Source organism: Dermacentor albipictus, chromosome 1 (genome assembly GCF_038994185.2).
Source record: "Dermacentor albipictus isolate Rhodes 1998 colony chromosome 1, USDA_Dalb.pri_finalv2, whole genome shotgun sequence".
NCBI lineage: Eukaryota > Metazoa > Arthropoda > Arachnida > Ixodida > Ixodidae > Dermacentor > Dermacentor albipictus.
Window position 1 is genome coordinate 134,451,490 of NC_091821.1, and position 18,046 is coordinate 134,469,535.

Here is an 18,046-nt window from a genome sequence, read left to right on the forward strand (position 1 = left end):
CAGCTGCTAATGCTGTGCGGAGATGGCACGGCAAGCGCCAAAACACAGCGAATCAAGTACGTCACAGCTGCGCTTGCAATCAAGAACCAACGAATCAGGGCCTTCGCCACCTTCACATGTTCAGCGTCTTTGTCTCGGCAGTCTTCATCGGTTGTGCACCTCTGTTTTCAGCTTAGGAGGCTTCGGCCGTCGCGATTCATTGTGATGGTGTTAAGCCTCGGCTAACGTTCGTTTCATTGGACATCGGTGGTGGCACAGTCGGACCCAGAGCTTCGACTCGAAGATGGCGTGTGCCCGCGGCACACGCCATCACTTTTTGACTCGCCAAATTTCTGACATGCCCTACTGCTTCCAAATCGCAGTGTACTGTTGCTCTCCTTCACTTTCGTTAGTTCGAACTTTCGTTAATTCGAACTGAAGCGGCTTCCCCTTGCGGTTCGAACTAACGAGCTTTTACTGTATATATATATATATATATATATATATATATATATATATATATATATATATATATATATATATATATATATATATATATATATATATATATATAGAGAGAGAGAGAGAGAGAGAGAGAGAGAGAGGGGAGGGAGAGAGAGAGAGGGAGTTGGGAAAGCTCATTAGGTCCCAGCCCTCGGTACACCACAAACCAGCGATATCCCCCTGACTGACCATACGCGCTTTATTCTAACTGGCCTCCACACGGAAGACCGACCACCATGGCTGCTACACCAATACTCGTAACATTTTATGGCACCGCTTCTGCACACTACACCCTTTACCTGCCTCCACATGCCTCAGCTCTAACCCACTAGCAAATAGATGACCACAGCCACATCATACAAAGACCAAAAGTACCAGCTGCTAGAGCCTGCCCGCTCACCCTGCCCGTCTACCCTGCCCATCGCTCCAAATGGCAGTTGTAAATAAGCGTTGGAGTGACCCATCGAGATAAGAGTGACCTACCATCGTTGCCATACTGCAGCACCATGTTGTCAGCTTTGTATATTCCAAATGGTACACTGCAAGCGAAATGCATGTGACGCGATGCACACTGCACGTGACGTCACCTCACTCACGGCAGGAGCGCCTCCTCAAAGAAGAGTGCAGGCTTTTGTTTCAATATTTAGCTGTTTTCTCAGCGTACATCAATGCAACACTTTGCAGACATGATCTTCACTTTGTGATCTATGCACCACGATAGTCTGTTTACAATGCCCCAACCTGGCGAGGGCAAGTTTTCCGCTTTGCATTGCACGAAAAAACAATGCCTCAGTAGCAAGAGCTCCTTGCTCGATTTGCAACTTCTCAGGAAAGCTTATGGGCTTCACTTAAATATTTGTTGGCATTCTAACTGAATAAATTTTGGCCGAGTTAGTGACAGTATACAGTCTAAGGTTATCAAAATATGTCCAAAAACAAACTTCTCGACTTTGTGCTTTGAACATGTGCTCCTAGGAATTGTGTGTCAGACTCTTAGGCTGCACATCCACAAGTGAGTGGGCACTCAAGTCTTGCCAAAGCTCTTTCGTCGCAGCTGCCCCGAATGCAGTTGTGTTGAGAATAAGCAAAGGGAGCCACAAACAAAAGGTATTCGAATCTGTTCAGCGATGACAGTACATGACTAGTGGTAATGTCTTTGTGCTGACAAAGCATGAGACATCAAATACGCTAGAGTGTGCAGCATTATTGGTGATACACAAGCCAATTTTGATAACCCAACTGTTGGCATGACTCAGTCACTGGAGTCTCATTGTGAAATTTCATGCACTTGTATAACAGGCACTGTCCCTCCCAGTGATGAGTACAATCTGTTAGCATTGCATTTGCCACTAGTTCACTAGCAAATGGAAGGTCCCAACTACTTTGAATTGCGAACCAGTACCCAGGGTACGGAAGATCACACAGGTGTTTGAACTTCCATAAAACTATCTTAACATTCGTGCTACAGCACTGAACTCAGCTACATGCTTTAGTGACAAACTCTCAAAACACTCCCATGCTGTTTTCTTTAATTGAAACAGTGAAAGTTGATGCACATCAGCTCACGTGCCATGTACCATTCTCCAAATTTCACAGGCAGTCATGTCTTTTTAACAAACTTGGTAGAAAAGAGCCATGTGCCCATATTACAGTCAATGACTTAACATGGCAAGAGACTTGATGCAGAATGTGCCTTTAACAGGAGCTTGCTCATGACAGACAAGGACATCCTGGAAATTCAGAGGAATGCTATAGAGGTGTTGACACAAAGAGTCAACTTTAGTGCCTCATGGAGCTTGAAACAAAGGCAAGAGAATGCTCTTAAGAACAAACAAATAGGGCACTAATACAGTGCCACACACACACACACATACACACACACACACACGAAAATAAAGGCATGCAAAGCATTTACACACAATAAGTTTGTTCAAAGTTACTTGCAACAACAAAGTTTCTTGATCTTGCAGAAAGCAACGACAACCTTTTGGCAAAAGCTACAAAAAATGTGCCTATAACCAATGGCTGCGTAGCACTGGACGGGCCATGATGTACACTAGTCTTCATGCTTCACCAAATGATCTCGTATATATAGACCAGAGCTCTTTTCCAACCGCATGCAAAGTAAAGAGCTACAAGTTGCTACGAAGCACAAAAGCAGGACTTGACTATTTTAAGGAAAGCATAAACCAGGCATAATAAATGAACGTGGCAATATGTTTAACAGGGTGATGGTGCAGTAGCACAAGTTGAAAATGCTAGACTAGATTACAGCACAAAATTTTCAGAGACGAAATATTGCTGCTAGTCTGTTCCATCTAAGTGACATGTAATACTAACAAAAATGCTAACATCGTCTTCCAATTATTGAAAATGTAGCACTAATGCAGCTGTAATTCAGGGCATCAAAGAAAATATGGATACTGTAAAAGAGTCGAAAATGTTAAGCTAAAAAGCAGCCAGAACGTTAATGACGAAGTTAGAAAAACTCTGCATAAACCAGCAAAAAATCTAGTCTTTACAACTTCTGCTTTTATAAGGTTTCATTAAGTTAAAAAGGTATAAAAATGATACCACACTGACTAAATATCCAGTCCTATGTGCAAGACTGCCATACAATATATGTGTATATATGTGTATATTAGAGTATATAAAGTATACATGTACATACATGTATACAGTATACATGTAGTACATATCTAAAAACACCAACAAAAGATGGTGACAAAAAACGTGAAGCAGGAAGGCTTAACAAAGCTAAATATCCTGGCATTTGCGAGATATTAGAAATAAGTGATGCACAAATTGATTGTGCACTGATTCTTAGGTCTTCTGTAGTGTGCCCTAGGATGACTGGGGGGAACACACCAAAAGAACAGAAGACAGCAAGTGACAATAATTGACATAACAACAGCAATAACAACAACAAAAAAGACAAATATGCAGCTTTTGGTGGAATGCCTACCAGGGTAAGATATTACTTCAGTGATGGTATCACTCTACACAAAGCACAAATTTACAAAAGAATTTTTTAAAGCCATGTAAACATTCCTGACCACCAAGCAAGCTTTCAAATCAGGCTAACTCCCTTTCTATGACTTCATAACATGACAACACTAAAGAAAAAGGAGAAAGAAGAGCTGAAGAAGACAACCAACACAATCATAGACCATAAACACAGCGTGTCGACAGTGTGGTGCTCAATCAATTGTTCATACAAGTGACACAACTAGGTTTGAGATGGCAGCAATGGTAGAGTGCGTAGGAAGGCCTTTGTTCTCACAAAACACATCATGCTGTTGCCGTTAAGCACGCATGAGTGAGTCTTGCCACAAAGGTAGCTCTAACAATGCTCACGGGTGAAACTTTGGCTGCCTTTGACAAGGCATGTGAACTTCAAGGTGGATTTCAATGCTGCAGTAACTGCAATAACGTGGAGCTATGGTACGGTCTGTCAGCAGGCGAACTGCATCCTTTTCTTCTTGTTTTTTTCACTCTTTGTTGTTACTTTGCTTCCCCACTTGCACATGTCATTTTCATTTGTTCTTGATGTTTGCTGGAAGTCTCTTGGTAACACGGCCACAAAACAATCCCCCTACAAAGATGACGCCTAATACACCCATGGCTACCACTACAAAGTAGTTCCGTGAAGGAGAGTTGGCAATTTGTTGCACTACATCTCGAATGGACTCCACAGGTGCCACCTAAATGAGAAAATGTATGGAAGCCAAATCAGAAAGATCACCGAAATTCTATTTACCTAAAACAAGTGCTTCTCACTTTTTTCTTTTTATATACATACAATTTACTACTACTATTACTTCTTACAGCATGCAGTACAAATTTCAAGATGAATAAAAATGGAAACTGCAGTCAAGGCTCTGGTACTAGAACACACACACACACCCACACAAACACAAACAAACAAACAAAGGAAGGAAAATGTACCCCATGAACATCTTTTTGTTGTACACATTGCTTCCTTCATCTGCAATTTTTCACACAGCCTTGACTGCTCTTCCAATGTGCAAGTAATTCCAGACCTACCTGAGCAGCATATTCAAACATTTCCACTCGTTTTGAAAGCAGTGTTCGACACTCTTCCGTCAAGGCGATTGTATCCGATTCTAAACCCGTAAGAAGGCAGGAAAGCACTAAGGAGAAAACGAGAAACAAGTGCCTCAGTATCTGCCATTCCAGGCATGGCCAAAATTTCAATGCAGCATTGGACATATGCAAGGAAATGTAAATGCCATATATACAGGGCATTTCACGTAACTTGAATCAAGGATCTAAAGACAGTGGTTAACCAACACTGAATGAAACCGACGACATATGGTTTGCCATTATGCAGCACTCCTTAGAGTACTTTTTATATTCTGCTAAATTAGTTAATTACTAAGATAAATTATGCAAAATCTTTACTATTCACGTCAGGGCCAAGGGCATTTTGTTAGGTCATAGAGGGGATGCAGGAACGACCGATCCAATTTTTTTGTGGCAATGTACGTGCTGCGTGGTGATATTTTTTTACGTTTAAAGAAAGCCCACGAAATATGAAATCAAACCACATGGCGGCGTTCATGCGCTATCATATTGCAGCACTCTCAACCGTGCTTCAAGTGAAAGAACCGTGCGCGGAGACCGTTGCAAAGTGAGTGGCTGTGGCTCTAAACATCGGCTTCACAGTGCTTCAGCACCTTTGACAGTGCCACAAGGAAAAGAAGTGCTGCCGTCCCTGATAAGCGATGGGCTTGAAGCACTGTTCAGAGCATTGCAATATGATGGCACATGAGCGCAGTCACGTGGTTTTATTTAATATTTCAAGACATTTCTTTAAACGGAAAAAGAAAAAAGAAAAGAATACAAAAGAAAAAAGACCAAGCACCATGTACATTGTCACATAAAATTGGATTGGTCGTTTCTGAACCCCCTCTACAACGTAACGAAATGCACTTGGCCCTAAAGTGAATAATAAACATTTTGAATAATTTTTCTCAGTTAATTAACTACTTCAGCAGAACATAAATATATCTTGAGGAGTGCCACATGATGGCAAACCTTGTGTGGTTGGTTTCGCCCACCTGTGGTTAACCACATTTCAAAATCCTTGGTTCAAGTCAAGTGAGACACCATGCATGTGGGTCATTCCATCTCAAGTGTACTAGTAGGTGCTTTTGTGACCGTATTAGATTCTGCTGAGAAATATCATAGTATTTTACCTCAATGTGGGAAGCACTTAATCAAGCAATTTCTTCCTGAACAAAATTTTCTGACGCTGTGAGCGTGCTTCGAAGGTTGCACACACAAATGACACTATGGCGGGCAGACAAATTGCTTCAAAATTACTCCTTTGACCTATTCCTGCAGTTTTCTTTTTCTATATTCTGCAGTCGTCACTCTTTAATAATAGTCATTGGCGTAGCCGGGGGGGGTGTCGACCCCCTCCCCCTTCCCTCCTTTTCCATGGAACATAAAGACTCGGGAGGCCGGCTCCAAAGGAGCAACATGGATGAATGAGAAAGTTTGAATGTTAAAGAAAGTCAAGGGCTAGTGGCGATTGAGGAGAGGAGGGGGGACATCATGGGGACGATCCCCTCTTTCGTGTACAGAATATTGCAGCCCCACTGATGGCACACCTCTACCTCATTCTGGATTCTGTTAACCATAACAGCTGAGGGTGGATCAGTGCTAAAAATTCCAACACAAGTAAAGATGGGACGAACACGTACATAAAGTGTGGGGGCATTGTTGCTCCCCACCAGGCCTTTATATCGTCGAAGAGCTTCTCATTTCTCGTACTTGACTTAATTGTCAACTACGCTATGCATAAGAAAAGCATTCTGAAAACATTGCGACTTTCTTCTCTAGGAAACATATATTAAGCACCCCCCTCCCCCCTTTTTGCTCTTCTTTTTATTTCACTTGTCACTGACTTTCATTATGTTAATAAACTTGAGAAGAGCTTGCTGTTAGGCTAGTTTGTACACACTGTTAAGAATGAAAACAGGGCCAATAGATGGGACAAAAAAGAAAGACCCCCAGAATGCTGATTTGCACACGATAAAATATATCAAAAACAGAGCTGCTGGGCCAGGGAAGCTAAGGAACTGCCACAGCAAACAGGTGAGAGGGCAGGTAGGTGAATGGCCTCCAAATCCATGCAGAAACAGAAATATAGGAATGTTAGAGGCTGCCACACCATTCAACAAACCAATGAATGTTGAAGACAGTGACTAATGGAAAAGAATTTTAAGAAGGAGAGTGGGGTGATGGATACGAGGAGGGGGGGGGGAGGGGGGGGGGTGACGGGCATAAAAGGCATCAAGAACGAAGTTGGCTGATAACTATGGACATAGGGAAAGTGTCTCGTCACTGCCAATTGCTCAACACCAGACGGCAGTGGCCAGTCACCTAGCTGAGGCTCACCTACCCCGTTGTAACACGTGCTGCTTGCTGTGGAGAGCCCATCCTAACTAAATGACTCGGCAATTGTCAGAATAGACAGGTGTCGGAAAACCAACACTTTCCAATCTCTCGGAGCTACTAGCCCTTATTTTACTTTAAACTACGGATGAAGCAACTTTCACAAAGGCTACTAAACAGGAAGCAGCCCTGCTTTGAACTGCTTTCTCATCAATTCCCGAGTGCAATCAAATAACAATATGTGTTGCGTGATGACTACTATACCATGATTTCAAGTTACTTCCAAATATCTCTTCAAACAAGTCAGACAGCAGGTCACAGAATGTGAGTGAATCTTGCATCATATGATACTATCGGAGTTCTAGCACAAAGCTTCATTCCTGCATATTTTAATCTAGAATAATATAGCATGCCCACAACGCCAAAAGCACAATTGAGTGATAGGCGACTTGCAAAATAGTGCCCGCACTCTTCCATCCGTAGCCGTGGCTGTACCACTCACAAGCGGATCTGGCTGGAAAACAACGGTTATCTCCACTGTTACCAGGGCCGCAACTAGTCTGGCCTGCAAACAAGAGACACTATAGTGTGCTGCCTTGTTTTTGTTTGGCCCCATTTTTAGCACTGTTCATTCTTCCAAGTCATGTACCAGCTAGGTCATCAACATGCATTATATAAATGCATCAATTCGTAAACAAAAAAAAATTTCTTTTAATAACACGCACACACGCATGCACGCACACACACACACACACACACACACACGAGAGAAAGAGGTGAAGGAGGGGGAGAAGGGGGAGAAGGGGTAGTTGTCGACAGAACCCCCCCCCCCTTGCCCCAGAAAAAAAATTTCTGACTATGCCACTGACTCAGTATTTTGTTACTTTTCATTTTAATTTACAATAATTTTAGTCACAAGAAAAAGCTGACAATTGCTACATATTTAATGTTTTTTAGAGAGAAAAACAACTTGTTCCATGAGGAATATATTCAGAATATGGGCTTGGTATGTGTGTATATTAGATGACAAAAATTCTCTGAGAAGAAATATTTTGTGTTAAAATCATGACCAAAATGGCAAAAATAACATTCTGACTCAGCTTCAGCTTCATTTTCAGAATGTAGCGGTCCAAGTAAAAATATGGCATTATAAGCATTGTATACTATACCTTGCTGCCAATTTATCTAGAAAGATTTAGAAAAGTAAGTTTAGTTTTAAGCAAGAAAAAAAAATGTTTGAACTGCACAATCACAAGCTTGTGCAGGGTATCTTTGTTTCATCTTTACTGCACAGAACGTCGGTCAGCGTTTTCGCCCACCTCATTTCATGCGTTCCTTTTTTTTTTTCCTTTTTTAACACAAGGTCCTCTTTGGTGACTTCAGATTCACTTGGGGTTTCTGGGGGTCTAGGTTTCTGGCAACTTTTCTCTCATAAATTAGGCAACTATAGGCCTTCTAGTGCACGTAGAACAAGAAAACAGGCATCAAAATGAAGCGTGGAACGCAAAAGACACACAGAGTTAGTGTCTAGCTATGTACAGCTAAGTAATAATGTGTAATTAGTACAAAAATTATGAAATTAAATCCACATGTGCCCACATAGCTCTATGCAAAACTTTGCGTGTCTTTTTCTTTCCAAGCTTCGTTTTGACACTTAATTCCTTGTCCTACGTAGAGTAAAACACCTCAAATCGTCTTATTTACGACACGAACGTGGCCAGAAGGCAAGACACCACAAGCTCCAAATCAATATAGACTTGCTAAAGAAGACCCTGTCTTCAAAAAAGAAAAAAAAAAAGGAGGAACATGTGAAATAAGCCGAGCTAAAACGCTAACTGATGTGCTGTGCAGTGAAGGCAAAACAGAGATGCTCAGCGCAGCCTTGTGAATGCGCTGTTCAAAAAAATTTTTCTTGCTTAAGACTAAATTTACATTTTTAAAGCTTTCTAGATAAATTGGCAGCAAAGTACAATGGTAATTAGGCCATATTTTTATTTGGAGCACTGCACTGTGAAAATGAAGCCACAAAGTGAGTCAGAAGGTCTTTTTTCTCTGTCATGATTTTAAAGAATTTTTAGATTTATTTCTTCTCAGAGTATTTTTATCATACTTTATACACACATACCAAGCACATATTGGGAATATATTCCTCCATGGAACAATGAGTTCTTTCTCTAAAAACATAGAATATGCAACAATCGTCAATTTTTTCTCATGACCAAAATTAATGTAAATTAAAACAAAAAGTAATAAACTATAATAGTAATGAAAGAGTGCCGTATATAGAATACAGAAAAATAATGTCCCAGTTGTAGGTTAAAACAATGATTTTTCTGCCTGACATAGTTTCACTAGTGTGCATACGTAGCCTTCGAAGCACCCTCATGGCACCATAAAATTATTTTCAAGGAACCGCTTGAATAATTACTTCCAACATTGACGTAAAATAGTATGATTTTTTAAAGAACTGGAGATGGTTAAAAAAAACACGTAGTGCACTTCAGATGGAATGACCCATATATATAATATATATATATATCTTAGCAAGCCATACGTATATGGGAATCAGTGTTACAGGAATCTTTCTTTGATGTTTGCGCAAATGTCAAAGGAAATGTTATTCAAATGTAACACTATCTGTAAAAACTTTTGTACAAAATGAGGCAAATGGAATATAATTTCAAGCACTTCTCTGACAACTTCTTCAATTTGCTGTTGCTGCCTTCTTCACTTCTTAGTAGCTTACTGGGGCCCTAACCCACCCCTCGGGCTTGTTGAAAAAACACAGTCCGTGGATAGCATACGCTGCTGTGGAACATCTTGGCCAAATTTTGCAGTCATGCACAGTGCGTGGATCTCGCAAGCAGAGCGTGAAGTTACCTTTCTCTCAAACACTCTCTTTTCAAGAGAAGCCTGCTCCTCACTCTTTTCTGGACACTTTATTTATTGGTTGATTATTATATCAATAAAGAAAGGTGTTTCGTTCAGTGCGCTTTTTCCTACTGCTACTGTGTATATTTATGGACAAACTTTAATAAACAGGCTGAAGTAAGTGAAAATCTGCTTTTGAATTTCGATAATTACGTACTTCTGGAAGAAGTCAACTATCGTCTGCTCACACTTGGCCACGGCCACCCTGCTTATCGGTGCCGTAGCCATCGAGTCTCACTAATTTCGACTAGCCTTGAACTACTCAAAACTTAAGGTTAGATCACACGCACGCTTGCCGACATGCATTTGCTCTTCGCCACTCCTGATTAGACGCCTTGGCAGACTTTGCTTTGTAATGAATGCTTCAAAATGCGCAAGTTGGATGTGACTATCAGTCGGTCAAGCTGGTACAGGACACAGCTGATCTGCACCACGCCGCATAGCCAGATAGGAGCATGTGAGCGTGAGTGCGCACTCTAGCCCTGTCGTGCACAAAGGAAACGCTGCAGTTGCATGTAGCTGTGGTCTGCTACGTAGTGTAGATACTGCGGTTCTTGTGGGATGCCGCGATGAGTCAACTGACGGAGTGCACTGAGGCTCGCTGAGGACAACCACATTTGGCACGTTGTAGGTACCAAAATATGAAATAGTGGCATCTATGTGAACATCCAAAATCAAACTTGAATTGCATGCCACGGTGACGCTCAGTAGGCGGAGCATTGTGGGCACATCCCACTCTGCCATAGCCTTCGCAGTGCAAATCATTGAAGAAGGAGCGGGAGCACTACAAACAATATGTTTGATTGCCAATAACTCCGATTCTGCTTAACACATTGAAGAAGTTTTTGTGGCAAAGTATTTCTAAAATAGTGTAATTTAATTTCAAATGCATTAGTCAACTTCGATAAAAAGTGGTTCAGGGCCCCTTTAAAGAGACCCTGAAATGGTTTTTGCCGTAGACACAGAGGGTATATCTCAAGAAATACTTTCTATCTAGTTCACATCAGCACACTATAGTAGCACAGGTACAAGTGGCTAAACATTACCTCCCTTTAAGGTGCGGCATTCCCCTTCTACTTTTACACCGTGCGGCCATCACTATCTCCTGCGTCCTTCCTGCGGTGACGCAAGTGTTGTCTACTTCCGGTTGATTTGAACCCAGTGTGTTCCTGCATCTCTCTCCTAACACAGTTTTTTTTCTTAAGCGTGGGCTAGATTGAGTGTAATTTCAAGATGTACTTCATGCGGTGGATGGAGATGTGGTGGCACTACATGCAATTTTCCCTGGCTTGCACTACGTGAAGCAAAAAGAGCTGGCTGCCACCGCAGGCGTTCACAAACTACCAAGTAGCTGTTTCCACTACTATTTCTCCTTGATAATCGCCTGATAACATGTCCATATCTAATAATACATACATTTATCATTGCTCGTAAGATTTCTTAGAAGCCCTCAGTGAAAAAAAAGTAAGCGCTGCCGCTAACTTGTAATGTGGTAAAATGGGCTATTTATAATGTTCCCTCTAGTCTAGACCTAATTAAAAAGTACATTGACACTGGGAGTGGAACCCGCACCTTCTGCGTGGGAGGCAGAGATTGTCCCACCACGTACCACTACACCAAAGCTTAACTCAAGATGGCAACTCTCTAATGGACATTTTGACGTTGTAGGGCATGTTCAATTAACTTCGCAATGCCGTTTTTCTGTATCTCGGCATGTTAGGACATTTTTCTGCTGCTATTCTGGGCTCTCTGACAAATGCATAACCTGTGATTGTCGCTAATAGTGCTTTTGTTTTCAAAATTGCGAGGGATCGCTGTGTTCAGGCAGATGTGAACAATTGGTCTCAGGCAGACAGTCTCAGGCAGAAGTCGGCTATTGGTTTGAAGAAATGTCTGCATTTATTGTATTAGAGCTTAGTTATTTTTTAAACAGTACACAAATTACAATGCATAAGTATGCTATTAAAAAGAAGGCTAATGTAGCGGCACGTTTCAGGCATTCCTGATGGATAACATAGATAACCAATCGTATCACTAGCCAGAGTGACATCACTCATCCACGCTACATAGCGTGGGAAGAGGCGGCTGAAAACACAGGGAAGCGGCACTGCTGCGATCGGTAGCGATGTGCGTTTTTAAAACCTTATAATAAATTACACCACTAGCGATGTGCGTTTTTAAAACCTTATAATGAATTACCACTTCACGTGTGATCAGAAGGGACCTACCCTACTGACTCCGTACATTTGTACACAATCGTTGCTCACTCATTCTATGCTCTGGTCCCATTTTGTTCACTTCGGTTTTTTTCTCCACACTTCTTCACTTTTAGCTGAGCGCTCCTTGCTCAATGCATGCTCTGGTCGCACTTTGTCATTGCCTATTTTAACTTCTTTCTCCACACTTCTTCCCTCCTAAGTAGCTCAATGCTCCTCGCTCAATGCACAACTCTTGCTTCATTTTGTTCACTTTTCTCTCCACACCTCTTCACTTCTCTGTAACCAACTTTTTAAATTCTTTGTTGCTGACTTCTTTGCTTTTCAGTATCTCAACACTTCTCACTTAATGCATGCTCTGGTCCCATTTTCTTCACTTCACTTTTTTTCACACTTGGCTATTCTCTTGCACTTCTCCGTAGTCAACTTCTTCAACTTTCTGTTGCACACTGCTTCACTTCTTGCCTTTTGTTCTGCTTGTATTCAGGCTTATATACCTGTCAAGCATGTATTGTGCTCGGAAGGATGGCGCAATGAGGGTCACTACAGAACCCAAACACATATTGCTTTATGTTCAGTATACTATGACAAAGGCTTGCATAAAACAGCACTGCCGTGTAAGGTGAGAGCCTATTATGATGGTGGTTTTAAGCTGGCAATCATATGGTATTCTTTCCTCCAGGTGGCACACACTACAATACCTAGTAGAACATACCCATTGCACATACTTGACCCAAGTTGTTGTCTACTTGGCAAGAGGGCGCCCGCAACGTGGACGGAAATTGACACAGAAACCTTCACTTTTTAAAGAGCTGCTTTTGTTTTGTGCAGTTAGAACGCAGTCTGCAGATCAACCTAAATATCAAGTCCCTAATTCAGGCGAACAATGCCCCAGTGCAGTCCCGTAACATATTCATATTCTACATAACACATATTCCATGCAGCTAGATGAAATTTCACTCTAACTTCCTGGCTAACAAGTCCTGTTGACAAGATCACTAACAAGTTAGCATTAAAGTGGCCTCCATAATAACATTTCTGTTCATAATTGACCCAATTACCCTACCACAGCAATTAAAGAAATGTCGACAGATGTCCCTCCACTAGCCAATACTTCAAAATATTCACACAAAATTCAGCACCTAGAATACACAACAGCACAACTCTTTTCGATATATATTCAAAAGAAAACAGTCTTTTAAAGAAGTTTATGTTGAAGATAAGAGGGCTCTACAATTTTGTGTTTTTACTGCACTAAACTGTTTCAAGAAACTAAAAAACCCAGCTGACTGAAAGGAATTCAGCCGTATGAGTTCACTAATGCAATTCCCTTGAGGTCCAACAAAGTGGCCTAATTCTTTGTACAAAAGCAGCATTTCATAAACCATAATGCATTGGCAATGCAAGCCAAATGCACACTGTTCAACTCTAAATAATGACACTAAAATGCAGAAAAGGTAGTAAGGACTTACGGTGACCCTGGCCAGGTGTGAGATCATGGCAGAAATGCTTGATGTCATGCAGACATGCTTTGTACAGAATAGGATCCGCCTGAACATCAGCCTTGCCTTCATGTATGAGACGAGCAACTTCCTGTAACCAAAATGAACGAACAATTGAAGTCACGTTGGAAAATAAGTTGAAACGTAATCAATGGAACAGTCTTGGAAATCATGAACCATACCTTCTTACACGCTGGGTTTTTGATGTCACGGTTTTGAAAGTGTAATTTTAAGCATTCCTCTATGTCACGGTCATCCTTGCAAGAACTCTGAATCTGAAAGTAAACAACAAAGCTTCAGACTTGGTTGGAAAAATAGTACAGTAGAACCTCATTCATACGATCCCATTTCGTACGATTACCCAGTGCCAATGTTCATGACTGCAAACACAAAAATTGACCCCATACAGTTATGGTTCTTTTTTACCAGTTAATAACGCCCTGGAAAAAGCGATCTTTTGGTACCAACATTCAGTACCTTGACAAACTGCAATTGCCCAATATGCTTTCTGGCCACTAGATCCCATGTGAACAAGAGAAGGTACAAGGCACGCGCAATTGAGAGCAGTAGGTGCCTGCCACGACAGCTTCCCCATAGCACTCGGCTGCCCATGTCATGTGGAAATGCCAGCACTCCCTAACTTTGCTCTCCTGGTGGCAGCAAGTGCTTTTGTGGGTCGTTACACATGGCATTCACAGCTATCACTGCCAACCCTATTGCATTGAGCATCCTCATCTATTTAGCTATTTCACAGCACGTGTGGCACGGTGCCATTGGAAGTGTATACTGTGTTTGCAATTTCCTTAAAGAGAGCCACGAATTGGGTATCAATATTTTCACTGAAAACCTACAAATTTAAATAAAGGCCAGAAATTAAAATTTTTAATGTCTATCAGGGCCGCTATCTTGTACGTGTTTGAAAAGTCAACGTGCAAAAAGGCCATGCCCATATCGTGGCTTAGGTCCATCTAGGCCAATACCGTAAGGCAAAACAGAACATCGGCTTTTCAAACACGTACAAGATAGCGGCCCAGGTGCTCATAATTATTTAACTTATTCAGTAGAATTAAATACATACGTCCTGCTTCGCGCAAATGTCACTGCACACGGCACGGTCACAGCTTTTATTTTTTAAATGCTGAGAACATATTTTTTAAAAATTCTGCACTCAAGTCATGTTTAACATATTATATTAAAGCAAAACGTCCCCTTAACTAGCTTATACTGATACTTCACTTATCTGAACCATTTATACTACAGCATTTTATCAAAAACAAAAGCATATGAAGAACATACAAATTAAACTTAAGGCATTGATTGAGCATTCCATTACAATTTCAGGGATTTTCAGGCCCTTTTCAGTCACCCACACAGCCATGTGAAAAAAGAAGTCACTTTTTCTGCATTCTTGCTTTTAACAAGACTACTTTTTTGCTCTTGTGCCAAGCAACATGTAAGAGCTGGTGTCACTGAGAAGTATTACTGGTGGGAACTTCATAAACCAATTGAGATCACCTTGTACAGGTGTCAGTATGGCACAAAAATTTTGGAAAGCTCAAGTTGTCTTATGGTGAGTTTGTTCATCTGAAACTTTTATACAGAAGATGCAAAGCCAGGAGGAAATTTTAGACGACATTATTTGACTGAAATCTTCGCTAAAGCAAAGCTTTAATATATATAGAAAGTCAAAACAACCCCATGAGCTTAACCATGTTTTTTCCCTTAGGGCTGAACTTTGGTCCCTGGCACCACTAATGAAGCACTAGCCAATCGACCATGGGGTGCTATAAGCATGTGTGTTTGGGATTTATGGACAAAGCAGATAGTTTGCACACATTTATTGGCTGAGGTAGAACAAACGCACATTTTCCAATAAGCTCCTTACCACAAAAAACAAGAGCTGTGGCCTGAAATGCTGCCAAAAGGTAGAGAAGTCAATTAGGTTGAAGATCACATACTGCTCATGTCTAACCTGTGCAGGCAGGTTGTGCAGTTAGCACACTCTTGTCTTTGCAAATGAACAAAAAGTTCTACTTATTAAAAAACCCATGTTTTACCTTCTGTGCGACATGCGAGTGCTTTAAAATAGAAATGAATGCAGGTCTTTCTTTATGTCTCACTTGGAGTCCATGTATAAAGTGCATGTTGTGTTGCCATTAACATTGCTCTTGCATGAAAAGGCATAAATAGGAAGAGGTGCAAACGCGAAGAGTACAGTACTTCCCTTCACTAAAATCAGAACAGGCATGAGTGAGCTCAATTGTCGAAATGCATGGTTACTAATCGTTATTAGTAATGAGCACTGAGTGGTAGATCAAATTCCTGGCTTTACCTAGATAACATGGTGCATAAGTGGAACTACATTTTATTGTGCAATCATGAATGTTGTGGCAAGGCTTGCACAAGTTTTCCATAGAAAAAATTCTAATAGAAGTTTCTGTTACTCTAATACAGTTTTGTATTAGTAGTAGGAGTTTTGTATTGGACTAATAGAAGTTTCTATTAGTTGTACTGATTTACATATAAGATCAATAGGCCCTGTGTGTAAGACTTATTAGTTTTATACAAACAGTGTTGCATGCTTGCCAGTTTCTCTATCAGACTAACAGGTCCTAATGGTCTTATACAGATTTTTGCTGGACTGTTAGACAACATGTACAGCTGGATGCAGCTGCTCTTGTCTGATGCTTGTTTCATGCGAGGGTGAAAGTTGATGAAAAATAAGACTTTGGGACAGCTTGCTTGAATGGAAAGTGTTTCTAATTAATAACTGAATGATTAAGAATTCTGCTGTACAAGTGTGCAGCACAGTGCGTTTGCACATTTGAATTAGTTTCAGTACACGTTTTAGCACACTAAGCTATAGTGAAACTGGCCCCTATCTCTCAGTGGCTTACACGAAAGCAATGTGTACCTACATGGTCTTGCCAATGACACTTCACTGATGACGTTGCCTAACTAGGCCTCTGTTCAGCCTCGTTGTGATGAGTAGTTGAGGAAACAGCTAGTGTTTACAGCACAGCGAATATCCCCCCCCCCCCCCTCATAAAAGAAGGATAACTAGCTGTATTCTGCAAGGCAGAGTTGTGGTGCCCAGTGAGCTTACGAATGATGGCGCTATAGCAGCAATCATATTTGTTTGCCGCCATGGTTTGCCAGTGAAGTTTCGTTACTCTCGTGTCTTCTTTTAAAATGTGCCTATAGTAACGTTGAACTTATAACTCAAATTGCTAACTTGTTACCGCATATAAAAGGCTTTAATATTTATTGACATAAAAAGAGCAGCATCAGAGGAGGAAACTTGGCGGACGGGATGAAAATAAAACTGCGACTGTAGTCAACAGCAGTGGCGCACAGCACGTGTGCACTGGCAGTTGCCATGTAAAGGCAAGGTGTGCATGCTTGTTAGTGAATTAATGATGTGGTTTTAAGGAACCCCCAGTGTTAGTGGCTGCAGAATCTCCTCGATGCAGTAGTATACAGTAGAACCGTTTTATATCTTCTGGAAAACAACGCAAGAAAAAATACACTAACTGTGAAAACATGCGATCCAAAGTAACTAAAAAATTTTACAGACTCAACTGTAGTTGACATCTACTTAATGCAAAGCGTTGTGCGAATCGTTGTGGCACGAGGCATGAGAGACTGATGCGTGTCAAGCTGGTGGGCCTCGGGCAGCCCGAGATGTGTTTTGTTGTTTTCCTATTGCGCAGTGCTTAAAGACAGCGATGGGAAATCGAAACGAAATCAAGCTGGTGGGTGACACCTGATGCTGCTGGAGTAAAACAGGGTGCTCACATCATGCCGCCTGCAACAGAAAACAGCGGCTCATTTGGGTTATCGCCGACTAAAAGCGTGCAGTACACTTCCAACGGCACTATGCCCCATGCGCTGTATAACAGATAGGTGAAGATGCTTATTGCAATAGGGTTGGTGGCAATAGTTGTGAATGTGGCATGTAACGACCTGGGAGGATATTTGCTGGTACCAGAATAGGAAACTGAATGCGCTGTGGTGTTTCCGTGTGACACAGGCGGGCGAGTACATGCAGTCAAGCTTCCGCGGCGGGCAGCTACTGTTCTCGATCGTGTGCACCTTGCACATTTTCTTGTTTACATGGAATCTAGTGGCCGGAAAACGTATCATACGACTGCAGTTTGGCGATGTACTGAACATTGGTGCCAAAATATCATGTTTTCTGGGAACGCATATATTGGTAAAATATAAGCGTAACTATTGGGTCATTTCTTATGTTCTCGATTGCGAACGTTGGCGCTGGGAAATCGTACGTAATGGGATCAATCAACGTGGTTCTACTGTACTTGGATTATTTCATATATGGATGCTGTTGCGACTTCAAAACAATGCAAGGCAACCATCTGAACCCCTATGCGTTGCGACGTTGTAGATCCATCAGAGCACATTAATGTGTGATGTTTTCCCCAGCGCCGATTCTACCATTTGGAGGTAATTATTCTACTTATTTAT

General features: G+C 41.4%; 1 protein-coding gene across 1 annotated transcript in view; it reads right to left on the bottom strand.

Moving 5' to 3' along the window:
• Positions 1 to 1,993: 1,993 nt before the first annotated feature.
• Glg1 (golgi glycoprotein 1) overlaps positions 1,994 to 18,046 on the bottom strand; it is a 114,610-nt gene continuing 98,557 nt past the window's right edge. The window contains exons 20-23 of the mRNA XM_065424392.2: positions 13,741 to 13,833; positions 13,529 to 13,649; positions 4,531 to 4,637; positions 1,994 to 4,187 (exon numbers count right to left, since the gene is read on the bottom strand). Of these exons, the coding sequence (XP_065280464.1) occupies positions 4,020 to 4,187; positions 4,531 to 4,637; positions 13,529 to 13,649; positions 13,741 to 13,833 (489 nt within the window). The 3' untranslated portion in view covers positions 1,994 to 4,019. The remainder of the gene's footprint in view (positions 4,188 to 4,530; positions 4,638 to 13,528; positions 13,650 to 13,740; positions 13,834 to 18,046) is intronic.